At 37.2% G+C, this 17523-nt stretch overlaps 1 protein-coding gene across 1 annotated transcript in view; it reads right to left on the bottom strand.

Moving 5' to 3' along the window:
- Nucleotides 1–17523, bottom strand: part of SLC13A1 (solute carrier family 13 member 1) — a 42249-nt gene that overhangs the window by 11255 nt on the left and 13471 nt on the right. Inside the window, exons 2-9 of the mRNA XM_042872592.1 lie at nucleotides 12649–12784; nucleotides 11596–11724; nucleotides 10763–10899; nucleotides 7444–7631; nucleotides 6834–6891; nucleotides 6440–6506; nucleotides 5788–5951; nucleotides 126–245 (exon numbers count right to left, since the gene is read on the bottom strand). Of these exons, the coding sequence (XP_042728526.1) occupies nucleotides 126–245; nucleotides 5788–5951; nucleotides 6440–6506; nucleotides 6834–6891; nucleotides 7444–7631; nucleotides 10763–10899; nucleotides 11596–11724; nucleotides 12649–12784 (999 nt within the window). The remainder of the gene's footprint in view (nucleotides 1–125; nucleotides 246–5787; nucleotides 5952–6439; nucleotides 6507–6833; nucleotides 6892–7443; nucleotides 7632–10762; nucleotides 10900–11595; nucleotides 11725–12648; nucleotides 12785–17523) is intronic.

Genomic DNA, 17523 nt, shown 5'->3' with positions numbered 1-17523 from the left:
TGCAAAATCACCGTTGCTGAGTTGTCTTTCTATAAGCCAGTTAAGCTTAGATACAATATTTGATCCTGGTACATGATATTTTATATCATACACTTTCAGCTTTATTGATTACAACATCTACTTACTCAAATCCAAGGAAAAGCCACTGGAGCCAGACCCAGCACAGCAGCAGAATAACAACTGCGATGGGGATAGAAAAGACAAACCAAGATCCAAAATTGATGCACTGGCAACCTGGATAACGTCTGGATTAAAGTGAAAAAGAAAAACCCAAAGAACATTTAGTTCAATTTGGCAAGAAATAAAGACCTGTGAGAAGTACCAGAAAGTCCTACTACAAGAGAGTGCTTTTGGTTGGCAGCTGCCTTTAGCATGAGGTGGCCTCTGGTGTCGTCTTCCTTCACCCTCCCATTCTGTTCCTGATCATCAGAACTACTACAGGACCTGGCCCTGCAGCTGTGCCACAGTTATTTAAGCATCCGATCAGCAAAAGGTCTGTGCATCTTCCTCTGATCTAGATGTGTTTCACCTGAGTTGAGGAGGTAAGGAGGAGCCACTCACAGTATTAAGGGCCTTTGAGACTGCAAAGAAACAGAACTTGAAGAAAATTTGGTCTCTGAAAGGAGACTTTTAGCACAAACAAATATATTTGAATTAACAGGCTTTGATGAACTTAGAAGAGAGCAGCAGAGAGTAGACAACACTGAGGTATTTATTATTAAAGGTTCCAAAGGGGATTAAAATCTCATTAGAACAAATTTATTTCTACTACTTTCCAGGAGAGGTGGAGAATGTTGATTTGTCAGTGGATTGTTTCTTCATTTGCATTGTCTCTATGAGGCTGTCATCATCTACTGTTTACAGATGTTTATCTAACAACCAGAGATCTTCCTGCCACGTGTATTTAAAAAGAAAGAGAAAGTTTTCTGAAATAAATACATTTACTCTTTAAAGAGATAGATGCCAGATAGTCAAAAAGGGCAGTTAAATGAATTGTGCTTTAGTTGGCCAATTTACTCTTTGAACAGAATTTTCTCCATCTTTGAGCCCCTCCAGCTCTGCTGGGAGAGTTTTCTGCTAAAAGTAAGAAAATTCTAACCTTCTTCCTTGGTGCAAAAATTGGATGAAAGGGAAAAACAGTGTCCAGAAGGAGGCTGCAATGATTATTTCCAACTATTATCCCATCTTTTGTATTTCACGCCTTGCCAGAAGAAAAGGAATTGTGATGGCCACAGCAGTCACTGAGGTGATGCAGACTTATTACAAATGTTACCTCATGTGTTGCACAATTTCTTAAGACTTATCTATATTTTTATGATGTTCATGTACTTTGCAATTAATTAAAGTGGCAGTTGAGACAGAAGTGAAAGTCCTATGCACTTCTTGAGATGGATGTTCTAAATTCCAACTGTGCATAGCACTGAGATAGTGAAACTCAAAAAGTCATTAGGCTATCACATACAATTTATTGATTACATGGCGATTTAGCTTTTATTACATAATTAGCCACATCTATTCCTGAATGTACAAATTCCAAGATAGGAAAATATTGACGTCAGCACTGCAGTGTCCTGGCATTTAATCACTTGCTAAATTTCATGATCTAATGTCCTCAATTATGTGTGATATTAACTTACAGAACAACAAGCTATTGAAAATTTCATCCTAACAAGTTAATTTCTTTATAAAATGTTAATTTGCAGTAGTCAGATTTCACAATAACTGAATATATTTAAGCATTTATAGTAATCTTGATGAAGTTATTTAATCTTCATTTTGGTAGCAAACATTCCTGGGGTAGATTGGTTAAGAAAGTATATATTACATAGCACTGGCTGGATTATCTGTTACAGTTAGATTACAGGTCTTGCTTGAGGCAAGGATGGAGAAGACACACTGAACTCATTTCATTGTAGCATTTGCTCTTCTTCATGCACAGGAGAATGTAGTTTTCTCCTTGATGCTATATTTTCTGGTGACTATTTCCCTCTGAAACCTTCTCAGTCTTCCTCTGCCTCTGCTTCTAGGATCCCTGGAGCCACTCTGATATGGCCCAGCTCCACACCTTGACTTGTAGCTCAGGAAAAACTGCTTGGTCGTGTAAAAGAGCTGTGAGAAAGTCTGTACAGCAATATAAGATAGATAAAACTGCAGCTATGAGCTATCTGACAGGCTGCAGCAACCTGAACGACTTCACAGGAAAAACACCTCTAAGAAAAAGGATAAAATAATAAACAGCATTAAAATATGGAGTCAGAAAAAGGGACAAAAGATCTGTTCAGAAAACAGTGAGGTCCAACCTATCCCATTCTCTCGGCAAATAGAAGCTTCCGGGTGTCTTATGGAAGTGATGAGCAGATTAATGCTTAGCTGTTTAATGGACATCTTCTCAGTATCACAATCAATATTCTGTGTCTCTATGCATGCAATTAAAGAATGAATAGAGTGACCCCATGAGCATCAGTAACAATTCTTTCTTGAAAGTGAGCCCTTATGGCATGAGTGTCCAACCTTTTGGCTTGTATGGGCCACACTGTGAAGAGGAATTATCTAGGGCTGCATCTACAAAAGCTGCTCTGAAGGTACTGCTTCCTATTTATTTCCATGGAGACTACAACAGATACAAAGAGAACAATAACACTATCTAATAGAGTAATTTCTCAGCCACAAAATGCTCTTTTTCAGCATAGTCATTACCATCAGTTGTGCATTTTCACTAGTGATGAACAAGAGTCTGCATGCTGCACTCACAAAATTCTGAACCAGAGAAGGCAACCCACTGTTGCTGTCACCACTACTGAAATGCACCACCCACCGCCTCACTGTGCTCACATCCACTATTTAGTTTCCATCAACATTCAGCAAGCATCAACGAATATCAGTGGGCACCATATTTTCCTCATGGAGGAATTTAGTGACACACCTTTGTTTCATACGCACTTCCATGTTAGACACCATTTTGTCAGACTGCCCCTCTGCTGCCATCTCTCACACGGCAACAAGTAATGGGGTATCGATGGGAAGGTTCAACCTCTACTGCTGTGCCACCAACATCCACCTCAGATATCCTGAACTGACATCATACAGCAGGAGGCATTACTTTTGGAGAAGCCTTCATAAAATATACACTATATTAAATGTACGTAAGAAAGAAATCATATTTTAATTTTTAATGTTTGTTGTTAAAACATATACAAAAGAGAGCAACAAAACCATAAAACCAGTGAGATATGTAACCTTGTTTTTGGGAAACTACTGCACTGGGCTGGTTTGATGGCAGTGATTGCCATTCTCACTGAGCTCTCAAATTGTTCATCAAAGATTTTCGATGAAATTTTACTCTTCCTATACTTCATTCTGGAAAATACTCATTGAAAAAGTACATCCAGCCAAAAGCCATGACATGAATGAGGGGTGACTGTGAAGCAAGGGGCACTCCTCTCCGGTAAGAGAGAGATCATGAAAATCTGGTAAAGCGATATAGCCAGATTTTGGACTGCAACTCTACACATTTCATTTGAAAATTGCAAGTAATGTATTTATGTTGACTGAAAATGGAGTCACAAATAAACCAAAACATTGATTATTTTTTTCAAGCTTGAAACCTGTTCTCCAATTCCTTTATCAAAACCTAAAGGATGGCTGCATATTTTTCACTGTTCACAGGACTGCGTATACTCAGTGTATCAAAATCCATAAACTTGTTTGCCATCAGTTGAGTTAGCGCCGCACGGCACTCTGTGCCCTGGTTTTGGCCCAGATGGAGCTGACAGCACGCCGATGTTTGGTTGGTGCTGAGCTGCTACCATGATGAAGTGGCAGCAGAGGGCAGGCTGCAGTGTGAGCCTTGCCAGGCTGCACGCAGCCCACGGTCTGTGGTTTGGACATGCCTGCCTTATGGAGTTGGTCTCACTGGCAGAGATGTTTAGCACTGCATCAACATTGCCACTGTGTGCTTCTGCAGAAATGTCTCCATAGCTTAATAGCATGTCCTAAGTAACATCAGGCTGAGAATTCTCAGAATGGGCTCCTGCTTTACACAGATATACTAGCTTCCTCTTCATCTTTTCATGTGATTAATGAAAAATGAGGAATGAGGGAGAACGGTGAGCACTGATTATAGCCTACTTCATACTAAAATCAGGTATATAGGGAGAATATAGAATTTCCTGGTGTTTTGTCACTGAATAGAAAATGTGAGAGCATCCCTGGTGTGTACAGCTCTCTTGCTGAATTGTCTTTCTTATGATGCTCCTTATGATCTTATGAATTATTGTCCTTACGATGCTTATGATGGGTAAAAATGGACTGCAAATGTGTCCGAGTCACATTAATGGGTCAATTCCCACTTCATTCAGGACACAAATACAATTGAGACCTCGTAGGAGAGCGGTGCAAGACAGTTAAATAGAAAAAATATTTGCACAGTGAGATGGTAGATACAGCTTAAGTTAAGGATAAGGCTCACTGGTTGTGTAAAGATTAAACAAAAACCTGGGGGGGTGTGACACTGGATTACACACAGTGCTCCATGTCACCCTACATTCCTAGAAGAGGATGAAGACCCAGGCAGAGAACAACAATCTGCTTATTTTTTCTTGGAGAGGTTGTTAACAGTTAAGACAAACTGGAAAAATAACAGCTGTGAGCCAGTTTGTGTCAAGTTCCCTATGGCTCTGGGCAAATGAGCAAGAGCAGTTCTTAACCCTAGTAATCTATTCTGGATTCTGCTGGGCTGGTGAGTATGAAGCCAGCTTGAACCAGAAATGATTGTATGTTTAAAAGTTTAAGTCTGAAGACTTATAATGCCACAGTCTGTCCTGTTTCATTGCCCCCCTCACCCTGAAACAGTTAGTTTCCATATTGTTTCTCTTGTTGCTGTTTTCACCAGGCCTTCTCATAGCACAGACAGATTTACAGACCATACTTCAGTTCTCTTTAGAAGTTTGCTGAAGCCAAATTTAATCAATTCACAGATTGGAAGAAAACCTGTCAGTGACTTGTCTTTCAATGTTTTGCTGTCCTTAGTACAAAAATTGGGCAGAGGTTAGTAACAATATTGTTGTTTCCTCCTTTTTTTTTTTCCCTATGTTAGAGTTGTAATGCTTCTGACAGTAAGTAGTGGAATAATAATAATTTTTAAAAAGCTGTTAAATGAGATCTATTGTTTTTTCAAAACGTCTGGCAATTGTAATTTCAAAGTGATTTTACAGACAAAAAGAATGTTTTAAAAAAAATGCATCTAAAACCAAGGTGTCCAACTGAATCTCAAGTTTCAGATTGACTTGAAATCATTTGCTTTTTCTTAGATTGACAGACCTAAATTCCTCATTTCAGCAATGCACTGAGCATGGCCTTCTGAAAGTCTCCTAATACGTTTTGCTAAGTGGACCTGAACTTAGCTCCTACTCTACTTAGAAATGAATAATATAAATGAATAAATATAAATGAATAATAATTCTTAGATATTGTCTGTCATACTCATGTTAAGCTAATGCCTTCATCTTTTTTGCATACAGCTATTCAAAGAGCAGAGCACCACTCAACCAAAGAATGGCCATCTTTTTTGTGCCTGTATTGGGTGATCACTTACAGGCTTTCCCAGTGTAAGTTAAATACAACTATCTCTGTAAGAAAAGTAATGAAAGGAAAGTAATAGGATAAAGTACTATGAAATCAAAGGGTAAAATTTCTAATGAATTGTAGGGGAGCCATGTGAGAGCTCAGGAAAGAATAGTTAAAATTCTGGATTAAGAAGAATACAAATAATTTAATGTAGTCTCTTACGTATTGAAGTGCTCAGCAAAAATCAAATTAGTCGATGTTCCTGTGATTGTTGTCAACCCTCCAATGGTAGCAGAATATGCAATACATAAGCACATCACTTTGAAAATCCCACTGTGTTTGTCCTCTCTGCTTTTTCTCCCTGTTTCAGCAGGTGGTAGGTTCTGCTTAGTAAGAATATAATAATAATAATCAAGCACAAAAATAGGACTCAAAGATGTCCCAGAACAGTCTATTTCCTGGTAATATAGCCATAAGCTATGTGGTTTGGTTTGCTATTACTACAGTACTCTACTACAGTTATTCATGCAAAGAAATAGAAAGGAGAGTCAAATACTGAAGTCTTTTGCCTGATCTGCCTCACTCTTTTATGCAGGAACTTCTTTTATATGTACTTTATACTTCTTTTATATATAGCAAGTGATATATAGAGTCTGTTTACTGATTGGTTTAATCAGGCAAAATACACCTGGAGCACAAAATCGCTAATGAAATAAATAAATAAATAAGCAATGTATATGTGTATCTACACACATATATACTGTTCACACAAAATTAACTTAATCGATAGCAGTGCTATGTTAGATGGAATGAGATTTGGGTTAAAACCAATTTGTACACATTAGCAGCATAAAAATAAAGACAACTTAAGTACCTGTTCCTTTTCTTTTTCGTTTTCCTTTTCAATTGTGCACACAGTGCTCCCCATATCGTTGTCATATCTGGAAAAGCAAAGGTATTAATTGTAATAAACAGATATCCTATGATGCCTTGAAAATAATGCTATCTATCTTATTATGTCGGCTCACAACATCAGAAGTGGATGTTGGCATACAGGCTCTTGTTCATCAGTGGTGAAAATTCAAATAATGGTGACTACATTGAAAAACAACTTTTAGTAGCTGAGAATTTGCTCTATCAAACAGTGTTGCTGTGCTTTTTTGTATCTGTTGTACTTTCCATGGAAATAAGTAGGAGACATTACTTTCAGTCTGATCAATGTACTTAGAAGAATTCTTAAAAGAGAATTTAGGAAATGAATAACCTACCCATTCACTTGTTTTCTTTTCTCTTTCCAGTCACTGTTTTCACTTTGTCCTATATTTTCTGTAAGACATTGACAGGAAAGAGAAATAAGTGCTTAAGGATACAAAACTGGATCATCTCCATCAGCTTGTCTCACTCCATGCAACTTTTTATCATCACATGAATAAATTTCAAGTTTCTACATGACTCCTATTACCCTAGAATCTCAATCTTCTAATGATGAGAAATCTTATCCTGAATTTTAATTCATCTGTTTAGTTTAGATTTATTTATATCCAATATTATCCTCAAGTTGAAAGAGCCATTTTCTCTTGCAAACACTGAACCTCCGTGTATTCATATTCTGTAGTCATATTTTTTACCAGACTTAGTTTTACTAGTCTGGGAAAACCACGCTCTTGTTTCCTCCTCTCCTGCTGTATTCTGCACTCGGTCCGTCTGAATTCAGCTTGGTGAACGGGAGAGGGCTCATACACAGCAATCAAAGAGATGTCTCTCAACCAAACACATAATGATGCTATTCCTTCCCTAGCCATTCAACCTCATGTTAAAAGGTGTTTTAGCATGCTGCAGAGTGAGAGTGGGCAAACAAAACCTGCCCTGCATGTCTACCGTCTAGCTCCAGTGCCAGGTTAGTGGAGCCATTGGAGCAGGACATCTCCAGCATGTCAGCTTCTGCTTCAGCTCGGGTGATCTGCTGAGCTACAGCCTCCACAATTGGCATCACCATGGCAGCAGCCGAAGTGTTGCTGAGCCACATTGACAAGAAACCACAGCTAACCATGAAGCCCAGAGTAAGCCTGGAAGAGGAGAGAAGAGTCTGTTACCGTTACAGCAGCATCTCCTATCACCGCTCTGTTTAGTGTAAACAGAAATTTTTTCAACAGAAAGCTTGAGTTTAGGAAGCATTAAGCATCTTGTAATTGACCTCTGTGGAAACTGATGAATTAGAATGATTTTGATCAAATACATTTTTTTCTCTGAAACATATTTAGTAATATGAGTCAAACACATTTATAAAAGGAAATGGAAGTAATAATGTTTATTCAAAGAATGATACTCTACAAATCACCTCTGAAGAAAGATCATCATGCGTATCACAAGCTCAAATGAAAGTTAAAATGGCTAAATTAGTGCTATTAGTGCTGTATTGTACAGGCTGGCTTAAAACTCTGGGCTTATCCCTTAGGGTCAGCCCTCTGGATACCAGTACAGTTGTTGTAGGGAGAAGTATTAGCAATTTAGTAGGTGGCACTTAGTCCCAAGACAGCTATAGGGATTATTTGTGCTTCAATAAATGTTATATTAAAGAAGGAAGCAAAGGTCATTTTAAGTCTCAGTTGTCTTGGCTCAGCTTGTGCTAAATAAACTTCAAAATAAGAACTGCATTTTACTAGAGTGGCTCTAGTTTTATACAAAAAACAAAAAACAGGTATTCCATGTCACATCTGGTGAAGTTTGGTTAAGTTTAAAATACAGACCACGCTGTCATTTGTAATACATCTCTTGGAGTTGTAAATGAGAGTACTTCTCCTGACTTTTCATCTCAAAGTGTTGGCAGTGTCATTAGAATCCTGCCACGAATCACCACAGTAAGACAGCAACCAGTAGTGAGGGACTGTGGTGTCACAGCAGTTGCTGAGAAGTCTGTGCAATTTGCAAAGCTCCTTGCTAGATCAAAAACCTTCCCACAGGCTGTCTGTACAGGATTTCATACAAAAATAATGTAAGCAATGCATTATTACATAAAAACAGTTTTCAAAATGCCTCTCACATCTCTCCATTTCAGCTATTAAACTTGTTTGTTCCTCATTAGGGGTACAAAAAGTTCAATACCTTTACACCCTGTCTTTTCTCTGTGCACTTTTATTTGCTTAATGATGAAACTAGCTTCAGATCTGCAGCTGGTGGACCTAATTAACAGACTGTCAGTGATAATGTGAATCCTGCTAACTTTATTCAGCTTTCAGTTAGGTCCTCAGATTAGTTAGGTCAGGATAAGTATAGTGGGTATGAATATGATTTTAGAACAACTTGAAAAACATTTTAAAGCAAAAGCAACCAAAGCATTAACTAACATCTGGTTTTGAAGACATTTTCAAAATATCATAAATTTCCAATATCTGATGGATTGATGGTCAAGCAACCATTTTGTATAACAGTGTGGTGCACACTGAAAAAGATTTAAAAATAACAAAATATATCTTAACCTGTTAACCCACATTTTTTCCAGATAAGTCTTCCTGAGAGTTTATAAAAGATATTCTGCACAAAACCTTAGATAATAACTTAACTGATGCTCAACTCTGCTGTACAATGCGCAACCAGTGTTCTAGTGCTAATCCCCATAGGGTTGCAGAAGTGTATTACCTGTTAATCTGCTGACCAGATAGCATAGCTCACATGATGAGAAGCCTTCAGGGACTTCTGCTGCCCTACACCCAATACTTCCAAGCATCCTCCATATCCTCTGCTATAGAAGCCTCCTGCAATGACATCTCCATCCTGGGCTGGATGCACCAGTGAGCACAGGCTGGGTGGGGGTTCTTTCTTGTGGCAGTGCAAAAAGAACAGCATGCAGCACTTTGCACGGGCACACTGCTAACAAGCAACAGATGCCAAGAGACAGGAAGATCCTCTCCTTTAGCAATTGCCTTACCATGATCTTTATCATAATTAGGAAAACTGAGATAGGAAGGATGCTGCTTTCTCAGAGCTACAAAATGGAACTGCTGCAGATTTCCTCAGCAGCTGGATGCAGATTTCAGTGTCCACATCAAGATCATTAGCAGTGCTCAGCACACCATCTACTTGTGTTCCCCCTTTCAAGATTTGAACCGAAAGATGGGAATTTAGAATTGATCAAAAAGAGTGTAAAGTAATTAATCCGGAATAGCTCAAGAACAGAACTATTGTCATACAATTGAATAAGAATGTAAAAATTATTGAGAGAAAAAACAACGAAACAAAATACAAAGCTAGTAGCTGTCAAAAGATGTGGGAAAAATCAAAATACATGTGATAGTTAAAATTAGGAGAGACTAAGTCACAATGGAATAGAAATACTCCAGTATATCTAAGAAGAGTTATTACATCACCCAAGAGGCACTTCATGTCTTAGACCGAGCTTTCTACTTTTCTAACTTTTTACTTCCCATTACTTTCTGTTTCCTGACAAGGAATCATAAGCATTGTTTGCTCTGGAAAGCCATCTTTGCTCTACAGATCTTCTCTAAAAGCCTCACTGATGTGCTGCCAGATGAGTCAGGGTGCCTAACACTTTCCTGGGTGCTTGTAAAGCAAGAAAAGTTTTTAACATACATATATGCTGATAGCAAGTCAGTAGAGTGTGTAATTTCATTTCCCTCATCACCTCATCCAGCAGAGGAAGTTCTGTTCCTTTGATATTGTCTTCACAAGTAGACAAAAACAAAACAAAAGCAAGAACAAAAAACCATAGAGACATTGCATTGGGTGTATTTTTCATTTGCCACCTTGACTTCCATGATTTTTTTTTTTCATTTCTTGAATGATTTTTGTGTATTTGTGAAGCTTCCAGAATTTTGCAAACAGTTCTTAAATATAGATGAATAATAATCAGAGCACAGATTTTTGGTTGTAGGCATCAGGTATGCACAAACCATCATTAAGACACAGAACCCTTACATTATTCACAGACTCATCAGATTTTTGTTCAGAAAGATGCTTATAACAAACAAAATCACTATAGGGAACTTTCATGTTGCAATTATTATTTCAGTGAAATAATAAAAATGTCACCTACAAATTAATCATATCATTTCAAATATCTACATTGTTTCAGTAGAAAGGAGAGGCTGGGTTACTACTGTAGAATGAACAATATGCAATTATTTCTGGAATTCATAGCTTTCAACAAGGACTGTCCTTCAGGACACTGCTTAGCACGTACCATGCAGGGTTCACACCCACCAACATCACCATTTTTAAAGCCACTCTTTTGTGGAAATTCCATTTTTCTATTGATGTTGCCAAACAAATTACTCCCATCAGCAATAGATGAAAGTCTTTAAAATAAGCAGATGCCACCTGAAATAAAATTTAAAAAAAAAAATTCTTTGTAAATTAAATGATGACCTTCTAGTCATCATCACCATCATCACCTTCTTAGTATTTGTTATTACCATTTCAATACAGACTGACATTGAAACGCGTGTGGGAAAAAGGATTACTGGTTAAACTTAGATGGTTAGATTTCATTAAATCTCTTAATTTCATTTAATCTAAATAATGGTGTGTTAAGTTGCATAGTGTTAAAGCCTAATGAAAAGCAAGACTTGTGCTAAACATCCTAAGATTGTCAGCCACATCTAACATACAATCCAGCCAATGAAGTGCTGCCAATCCAACAGATAAAAGAACAGTTTTAAACGTAGAAATTTACAATAAGATCATCTGTGGTGTCATCTCTTTGACATGAAGATGGACACTCAGCATTTTGAACTTGGAGTCTTTATTGTATCCTATCACTTCTGTAGCATTAAAGATATTTTTTACTTCTATCTAGCATTTTCTTACTGACTGGCATCTAAGTACTGAATAACAATCTAGAAAAAAATATTAAAACCAAAGATGAACAATGATCCTGAGGACAAAGTATGTGAGCTTGAGGTAGGCATATTGAGACTGGCACTTATCAAATCCATGGATGAACCCTTCAGATTCTTTCTTCAGACATTTTGACATTGAAATATTTAGTATTACAGGGGAAAAAAAAAAGGTTACCTCCTTGGATCCCATTATACCAAACAATGGGAACATAAAGGCAGGGAGTAAAGCTGAAACAGCCAGAGGCAAAGCTTCTGTGAGCCAAAAGATGGCAACTACAAACAGTGTGTATGCACATTCTGCTTCCTAGAATACAAAAAGCACTGATAAGAGCAAGGAACGCAGGAAAAAAATCACAACTGCACTAAGTCTGGCTATGTCAGCTGAAAGGTTACCTAGACGTGTAACGTGTAACGGGTGTGACTTAAGGGAGTTGGATTCAGGGTACATTTTTGCTATTGGCAATCTTGCTAAGGTACGAAACTGTATGTAATTAGTTTTAAAGAATGTCTTCAGCGACGGTAAGATTACTTAAATTCCACCTCTTATGAAAGAGCAGAAAGACAGCTGCTTTTTCCTTCTTTTCCTTCAAGCCTATTTAACCATGTAGGTAATTCTGGAGTCTTCTCTGACAGTTAAAGTTGCATACAGAACGCCACATTTAAACCTCTTGGAGTATTTGCAGTCAATAATAGGTCAAATTTTGGCTCCACTCTAATCAATGAGATTTTGTCATCAGTATCTATGATGTGAGGATAGCATCTAATATGAAAATCAGAGAAAATCTCTCAGGTCATTCATTCCAGTCATTTGCTATCATAAAACTTGATGATGAACTTAACAAAATACATAATCAAATGAAAAGGTAATTGCATCTGTCAGTTCAACTCCACTGTCAAACATACAGAACTGTTTAAAAGTGGCCAAAACGTAAGGGTGAGGACAGGATTGTCAAGGGAGTCTAGGTGATGTTAAATAAGAAAAGCATTTCCTAAACAAGAAAAAAAAATTCAGAACTTCATACAACCAGTATGGAGTCTTAGAATAAATCTGTTGCCTTCTGTGTATTTCCACGAAAACACTCTGAGCTGACCAAAGAAACAAACAAACAAACCAAACCAAAACAAGAAGTCCACAATGCAAACACAATGAAGTAATTCTGAAAAGATCTGAGAATCTCAGGTTTACATAGCAGTGCAAAATAATTACCTCTCACAGCAGGTCACTTACTTTGGTTTTGATGATAAGTGGGAGAGGAAGTAAAAGCAGTGGGGTGAGGACAATGAGCAGAAACCTTCGGTAGACCAGGAGGTATTTAAGAATCTTCATGGCTGATGGCTGGTGCTGAACTTTCCTGAAGAAACTGCTGAAAAGATAGGTCTGACTTTAAATAACTAACTCTGATTAATATTTTTCCAAACTATCACCTTTAGCCATTGCTAAAGTGGACCAGTAAAACAAGTTAAAATTAAATCTTGCTCTTGATGGTCTTAGTGACTTTATTAACAGTAGGTTGATAAGATAAGTGTTCATCATAAACCAAGGCTATTTGCCTCTCTCCTCATGACTTTCTCCCTGTGCCCTTCCTCATAACAAGTCTATGTAGCTGGAACCGGACTTAGGCAACTATATAGCCAAATATTTCAGGTGTTCTCAGAGTCAATGCTGGCTTCTTTGGGAAATCAAACCCCTAATGTATATAGAACATGTGTTCAGGAGCAATTGTGCCATGATGTGGAAATTTATATAAGATAATTTTGCTGGACAGAATTAAGAATATTCATCTCCATGTTTGGATGTTTTCAGAACTTGAAACAAGGTCCTAAGCATCCTGACCTCACTTTGAACTTGGTTTTGCTTTGAAAAAATGCTTGGACTGTATGAGCCCCAGAAGCACATTTCAGCCTTAATCTTTCTACTGATTCTATCTTTTCAGAATTTGAAATACATGAGAACAATAGCTTCTCTTGCCTGTCAAGAAGCATGTGATTGTTTTCTCATCTTCTTTTATTTGGGGAAAAATAGGATAAAGCATTCCATGTATATCACATAAAACTTTGAAGAATTCTGAGAATGGTAGAATTTTCAAGACAATAAAAAATGAATACAATCTATTGCTTGATTTTCCTGCTTTCAATAAAAGAAACATAGCACAGTGTTTGTTATACAACAGAATAGCATCAAATATAGAAGAGAAGATAGGAAAGAGGTTTGCACACACTGTCTGTGGGTAAAGATCAAAAGGGGAAAAACACACTGTTTCATGCTCAGGATCTAAAGTGAAGTAGAAGACTGAAAGAGGAGGCATGAAGGAGTCCTTGAGCTACTTTCTGAAACACGAAAAGGCCAGTTAATAAGGTAGATTTTTGCTATCCGTATAACTTTTGATTATATGGATCCATTGTATCAGGATACAGACAGCACAAGTGCTGAGATTACTAGTGTTGGGAAGAAAGTTTTAGTTTCTGAAGATAGGACTTTGTTTTTGCTAAGAAAGCAGTATTTCAAGCCTGGTGGTAAGAAATTGAAAACCCAAAGGTGGAAAATAATTTGGAGGTGAAAGCAATCATGAAATGATAGCCTTTGCTAACTCACAGAAAGAAAAAATTGGGAAGATACGCTTGGCACAACTCAAAGAACTGAGACCGAGACATCTTGAGAAGATAATGTACGGGATAAAGAAGTTCTAGTGAATTAGTAGCTCTTGAAAAGATCTATTCTAAGTACATAGTTGTAAACAATCCTAATGTAAAGAGTTCAAAGACAGTGAGCACAGAGGTAAACTATGGTACCAGCATCACGAAAGCTTAAAATATCCAGAAATTTCAAATGAATTGTTTGAGATTTGGGAAAAAAAAGGATTTGTGTCTGAGAACAACTGTAAAGGAACAACATAAAGATGGGAGAATAAATTTGGGTAGATTACAATATATTTCAATCGTAGATATCAAGGAAAAATATCAGAAAAAGAAAACAGTGGAGAGGGATTTAGGAAAAAGAAGGGAAGGCAAACTGCAGACAGTTTGGAATATTCAACATATTTTTTGCTTGAGTATCTGCAAAAGTAAATGACAGTCAATTCTCTCATGAAATTATTTTTGATATGGAAAAAGGAATGCACTGTGAGCATGGTGCTAGTGAAAGAGTTGAACATTTAGACTTTAGATATGTATTTAAGTCAACAGTTCCAGAAAAAAATTCACCCATAATTCATTGGTGAGAATTCATGCAGTAATCTGAGAACTGCTTTGGAATGTATTTTAATACGTTCTGAAGTGCCATATATTTGAAAAACTGTGGAGGTTTACAAGTTCCTAGAAAATTGGTCAGGCACACATGGAACTGAAATTTGGCTAAAATACCTCATGTAAAATTTTCTTCTCTTATGGTATAACTAGCTTAGCAATAAAACATCAAATAAATGCATTTCATTTCATTTTATTACACTTTTTAGAGAAACTAAGAGAAATCCACAAACAAGCACAGAAAAAATGCTCAAGGGAAAATTACATTTGAGTGAACAGCTGGTAAAAAAAAAAAGTTGTTCTAGAAGAGTACTTAGGAGTGTACAAAACTTTCCCTGTTGCCAGGATCCAGAAACAAATAAGGATGTTGAAAGCTGATTAAAAGGACCTTAAACATACATCTGTGCATGGGGTGAGGAAAGAGGTTCTAATGTGATCTGAGATATTATTGTTAGCAGCAAGGAAAAAAAAAAAAAAGGTGAACTTTGGGGAGAGAAAGAATATTTGCCATCACACCAGCCGCTGTATAGTCTGTGTTGGTACTGATCCTTCACCCCCTTTCCCTCTTGTATACTTTATTTACGTCTGTTTAGTCTTGAGACAGCTGTGGACAATTTCCTTGTGTTTTCTCAGTAACCAGTTTGACTTTTGCAGTTTATCTTTTTAGACTTTGAGAAGGCCTGTGAGGCTGTGATACTTTTACGCCAAAGCTTTGTCCAAGTTAGCTGTGTTTGGAGCTCAGCTGAGGACCAATATTTCTCCTTCATTCTTAATGACACGTTGTCTGAGGCAACACAGCAGATGAAGTTATTGAAAAAGGGGAGAAGAGTAATCCAGATTTTCCTGAAAGCTGGTTTTGCTGTAAAACAAAGTAAGATCAAAGGATCTACATAACAAAGAGTTTGGGGGGAAAAAATATAGCAAAATTAGCATTTGTACATCTCAATAGATATGATCAATAGCATAATAACCAATTAACTAAGTAACAAAAAAGAAACCTCAACTTTTCTAGGCATTGTGGGATTCTGGAGAATGCATATTCTAGGTTACAGTCAGCTTGTGAGTTTTCTCTATCAAGTGAGTTGAAAAAACTATTTGGCAACAAATATCATCAAAAGATATGCCCAAGTCTTGGACTGAATAAAGTCAATGCACATATTAAGAAAATCTTACAGTCGTGGCCCTTAAACAGAGCAATATTTGCATATATATCAAAGGAAGACAGGAAAGAAAGTGGTTGTTAACAAGGATTCACTGCATACTGTTGGATTCAATGCAGGTGATATGGAATAAGGGGTGTAGATTGTACTGGCTTTGATTGGGCTGGAGTCTTCTTCCCAGCAGTCTATATGGTGATGTGTTTTGGATTTGTGACTAAAACAGCAGTGATAGCATACCAGTGTTATAACTGAGAAGTACTTGTAGAGCATCAAGACTTTCTACCTTGTCCCAGTCTGCCCTCTCAGAGCATAGACTAGGAATGTGGAAGAAGTTGTGAAAGGACACAGCCAAAAGGACATTTCATGTTACAGGTTGTCATGCTCAGGAATAAAAACTGACGAGAGGGATGTTTTGAGATACTGAGATATTGCTAGCTGGGGACAAGTCTGCTTATGGGACAGATAGACAACGAAAGCCTTTGCATCACTAGGATTTTCTGTTCTTCCTCTTTTCTTTGCTTATTAGCCTCTCTCCATGTATGAGTTTTCTCACTTTTGCTCTTCCTTTTCTCTCTTGTGGGTGGTGCTTAGCTGCTGAGTCAAGTCAATCAACTTTATCTTGTCAACAGCCTTGTAAGCTACACTGCTACTCTCTATCTTACTTTTGGTCTGTGGACAAATAGCAACACTACTCTACGAAACTAAGAGGAACGTTCCAGTTACATGGTGATCCCAAAAATTTTCAAAACCATACAAAATTTTAGCACATGGTTCAGCAGGGCAGAATCCTTGGAAACATGGGGATAGAAATCAGGAAAAAGATCAGTATCTCATTATCAAATGTTGACCATCTGGGATTAGCAGGATACCTCTATGGAATGAGATGGTAAGCAATATTTTTCAGCAGCACATCTAATATATGTATATGTATACGTGTATCTAGAAGCAAAGTATGTGTTATATTACTACATAACTACTTGTTATAACAGGAAGGCTATATAGCTTTACAACAGCTGTAAAGTGGGGTAAATTATGGGCCAAAGGGAAGTGAAAGAAAAACACAGGCAAAATAACATTAGGAAAAAAACTTTTGAAAGATTTCGTGTGATTTATGCTTTTAAAAAAAAATTGTTGATAACTGTCAAGATGATACTCATTGATGATAAAATCAAGAGGCACTGTCAACAAAGTAAACATTTTAATACAAGGAATTGAGAGCTTTAATTCTGAAGTTACCATATTCTGAAAAATTTAATGGGCAGAGAAGAAAGCTGTAGAAGTGGTCTGAGTTAGCACTGTGGTGGAATTCAATTCTACTTTTACATGACCTGTCAATATTAGTTACAGTAATCTATTTTTTTCACAGTTTGCAGTAAGTACTCAGCCTGCTTAACAGAGCTGCTTGCACCAGACTGAAGTGACTTGCACTCTAAAGATGGCTGCTTCTCCTCACTGATTATAAAAAGCCCTAGGCAAGTGCACTGCAAGCACAAAATTTAATATTTCTCTGCTAGGACAGATATATATTATTCTTTGTCTATTTGCCAAAAACAAAAAAAAAAAAAAAACCAAAAAACCAAAAACATCTTTATGAAATCAAGAATGGCTGCAGGAGACTTGGGACATTGCAGAAAGTAATACTGTCTATGGCTGGGATTTCAGAGTTCTTGTAAACAAAATCTTGCGCACCTCTACCAATT

This window comes from Lagopus leucura, unplaced genomic scaffold (genome assembly GCF_019238085.1).
Source record: "Lagopus leucura isolate 7727_CA_CO unplaced genomic scaffold, USGS_WTPT01 Super-Scaffold_100008, whole genome shotgun sequence".
Lineage (NCBI taxonomy): Eukaryota > Metazoa > Chordata > Aves > Galliformes > Phasianidae > Lagopus > Lagopus leucura.
Note: the sequence above shows the minus strand (reverse complement) of the source record. Positions and strands in the feature narration are given on the sequence as shown.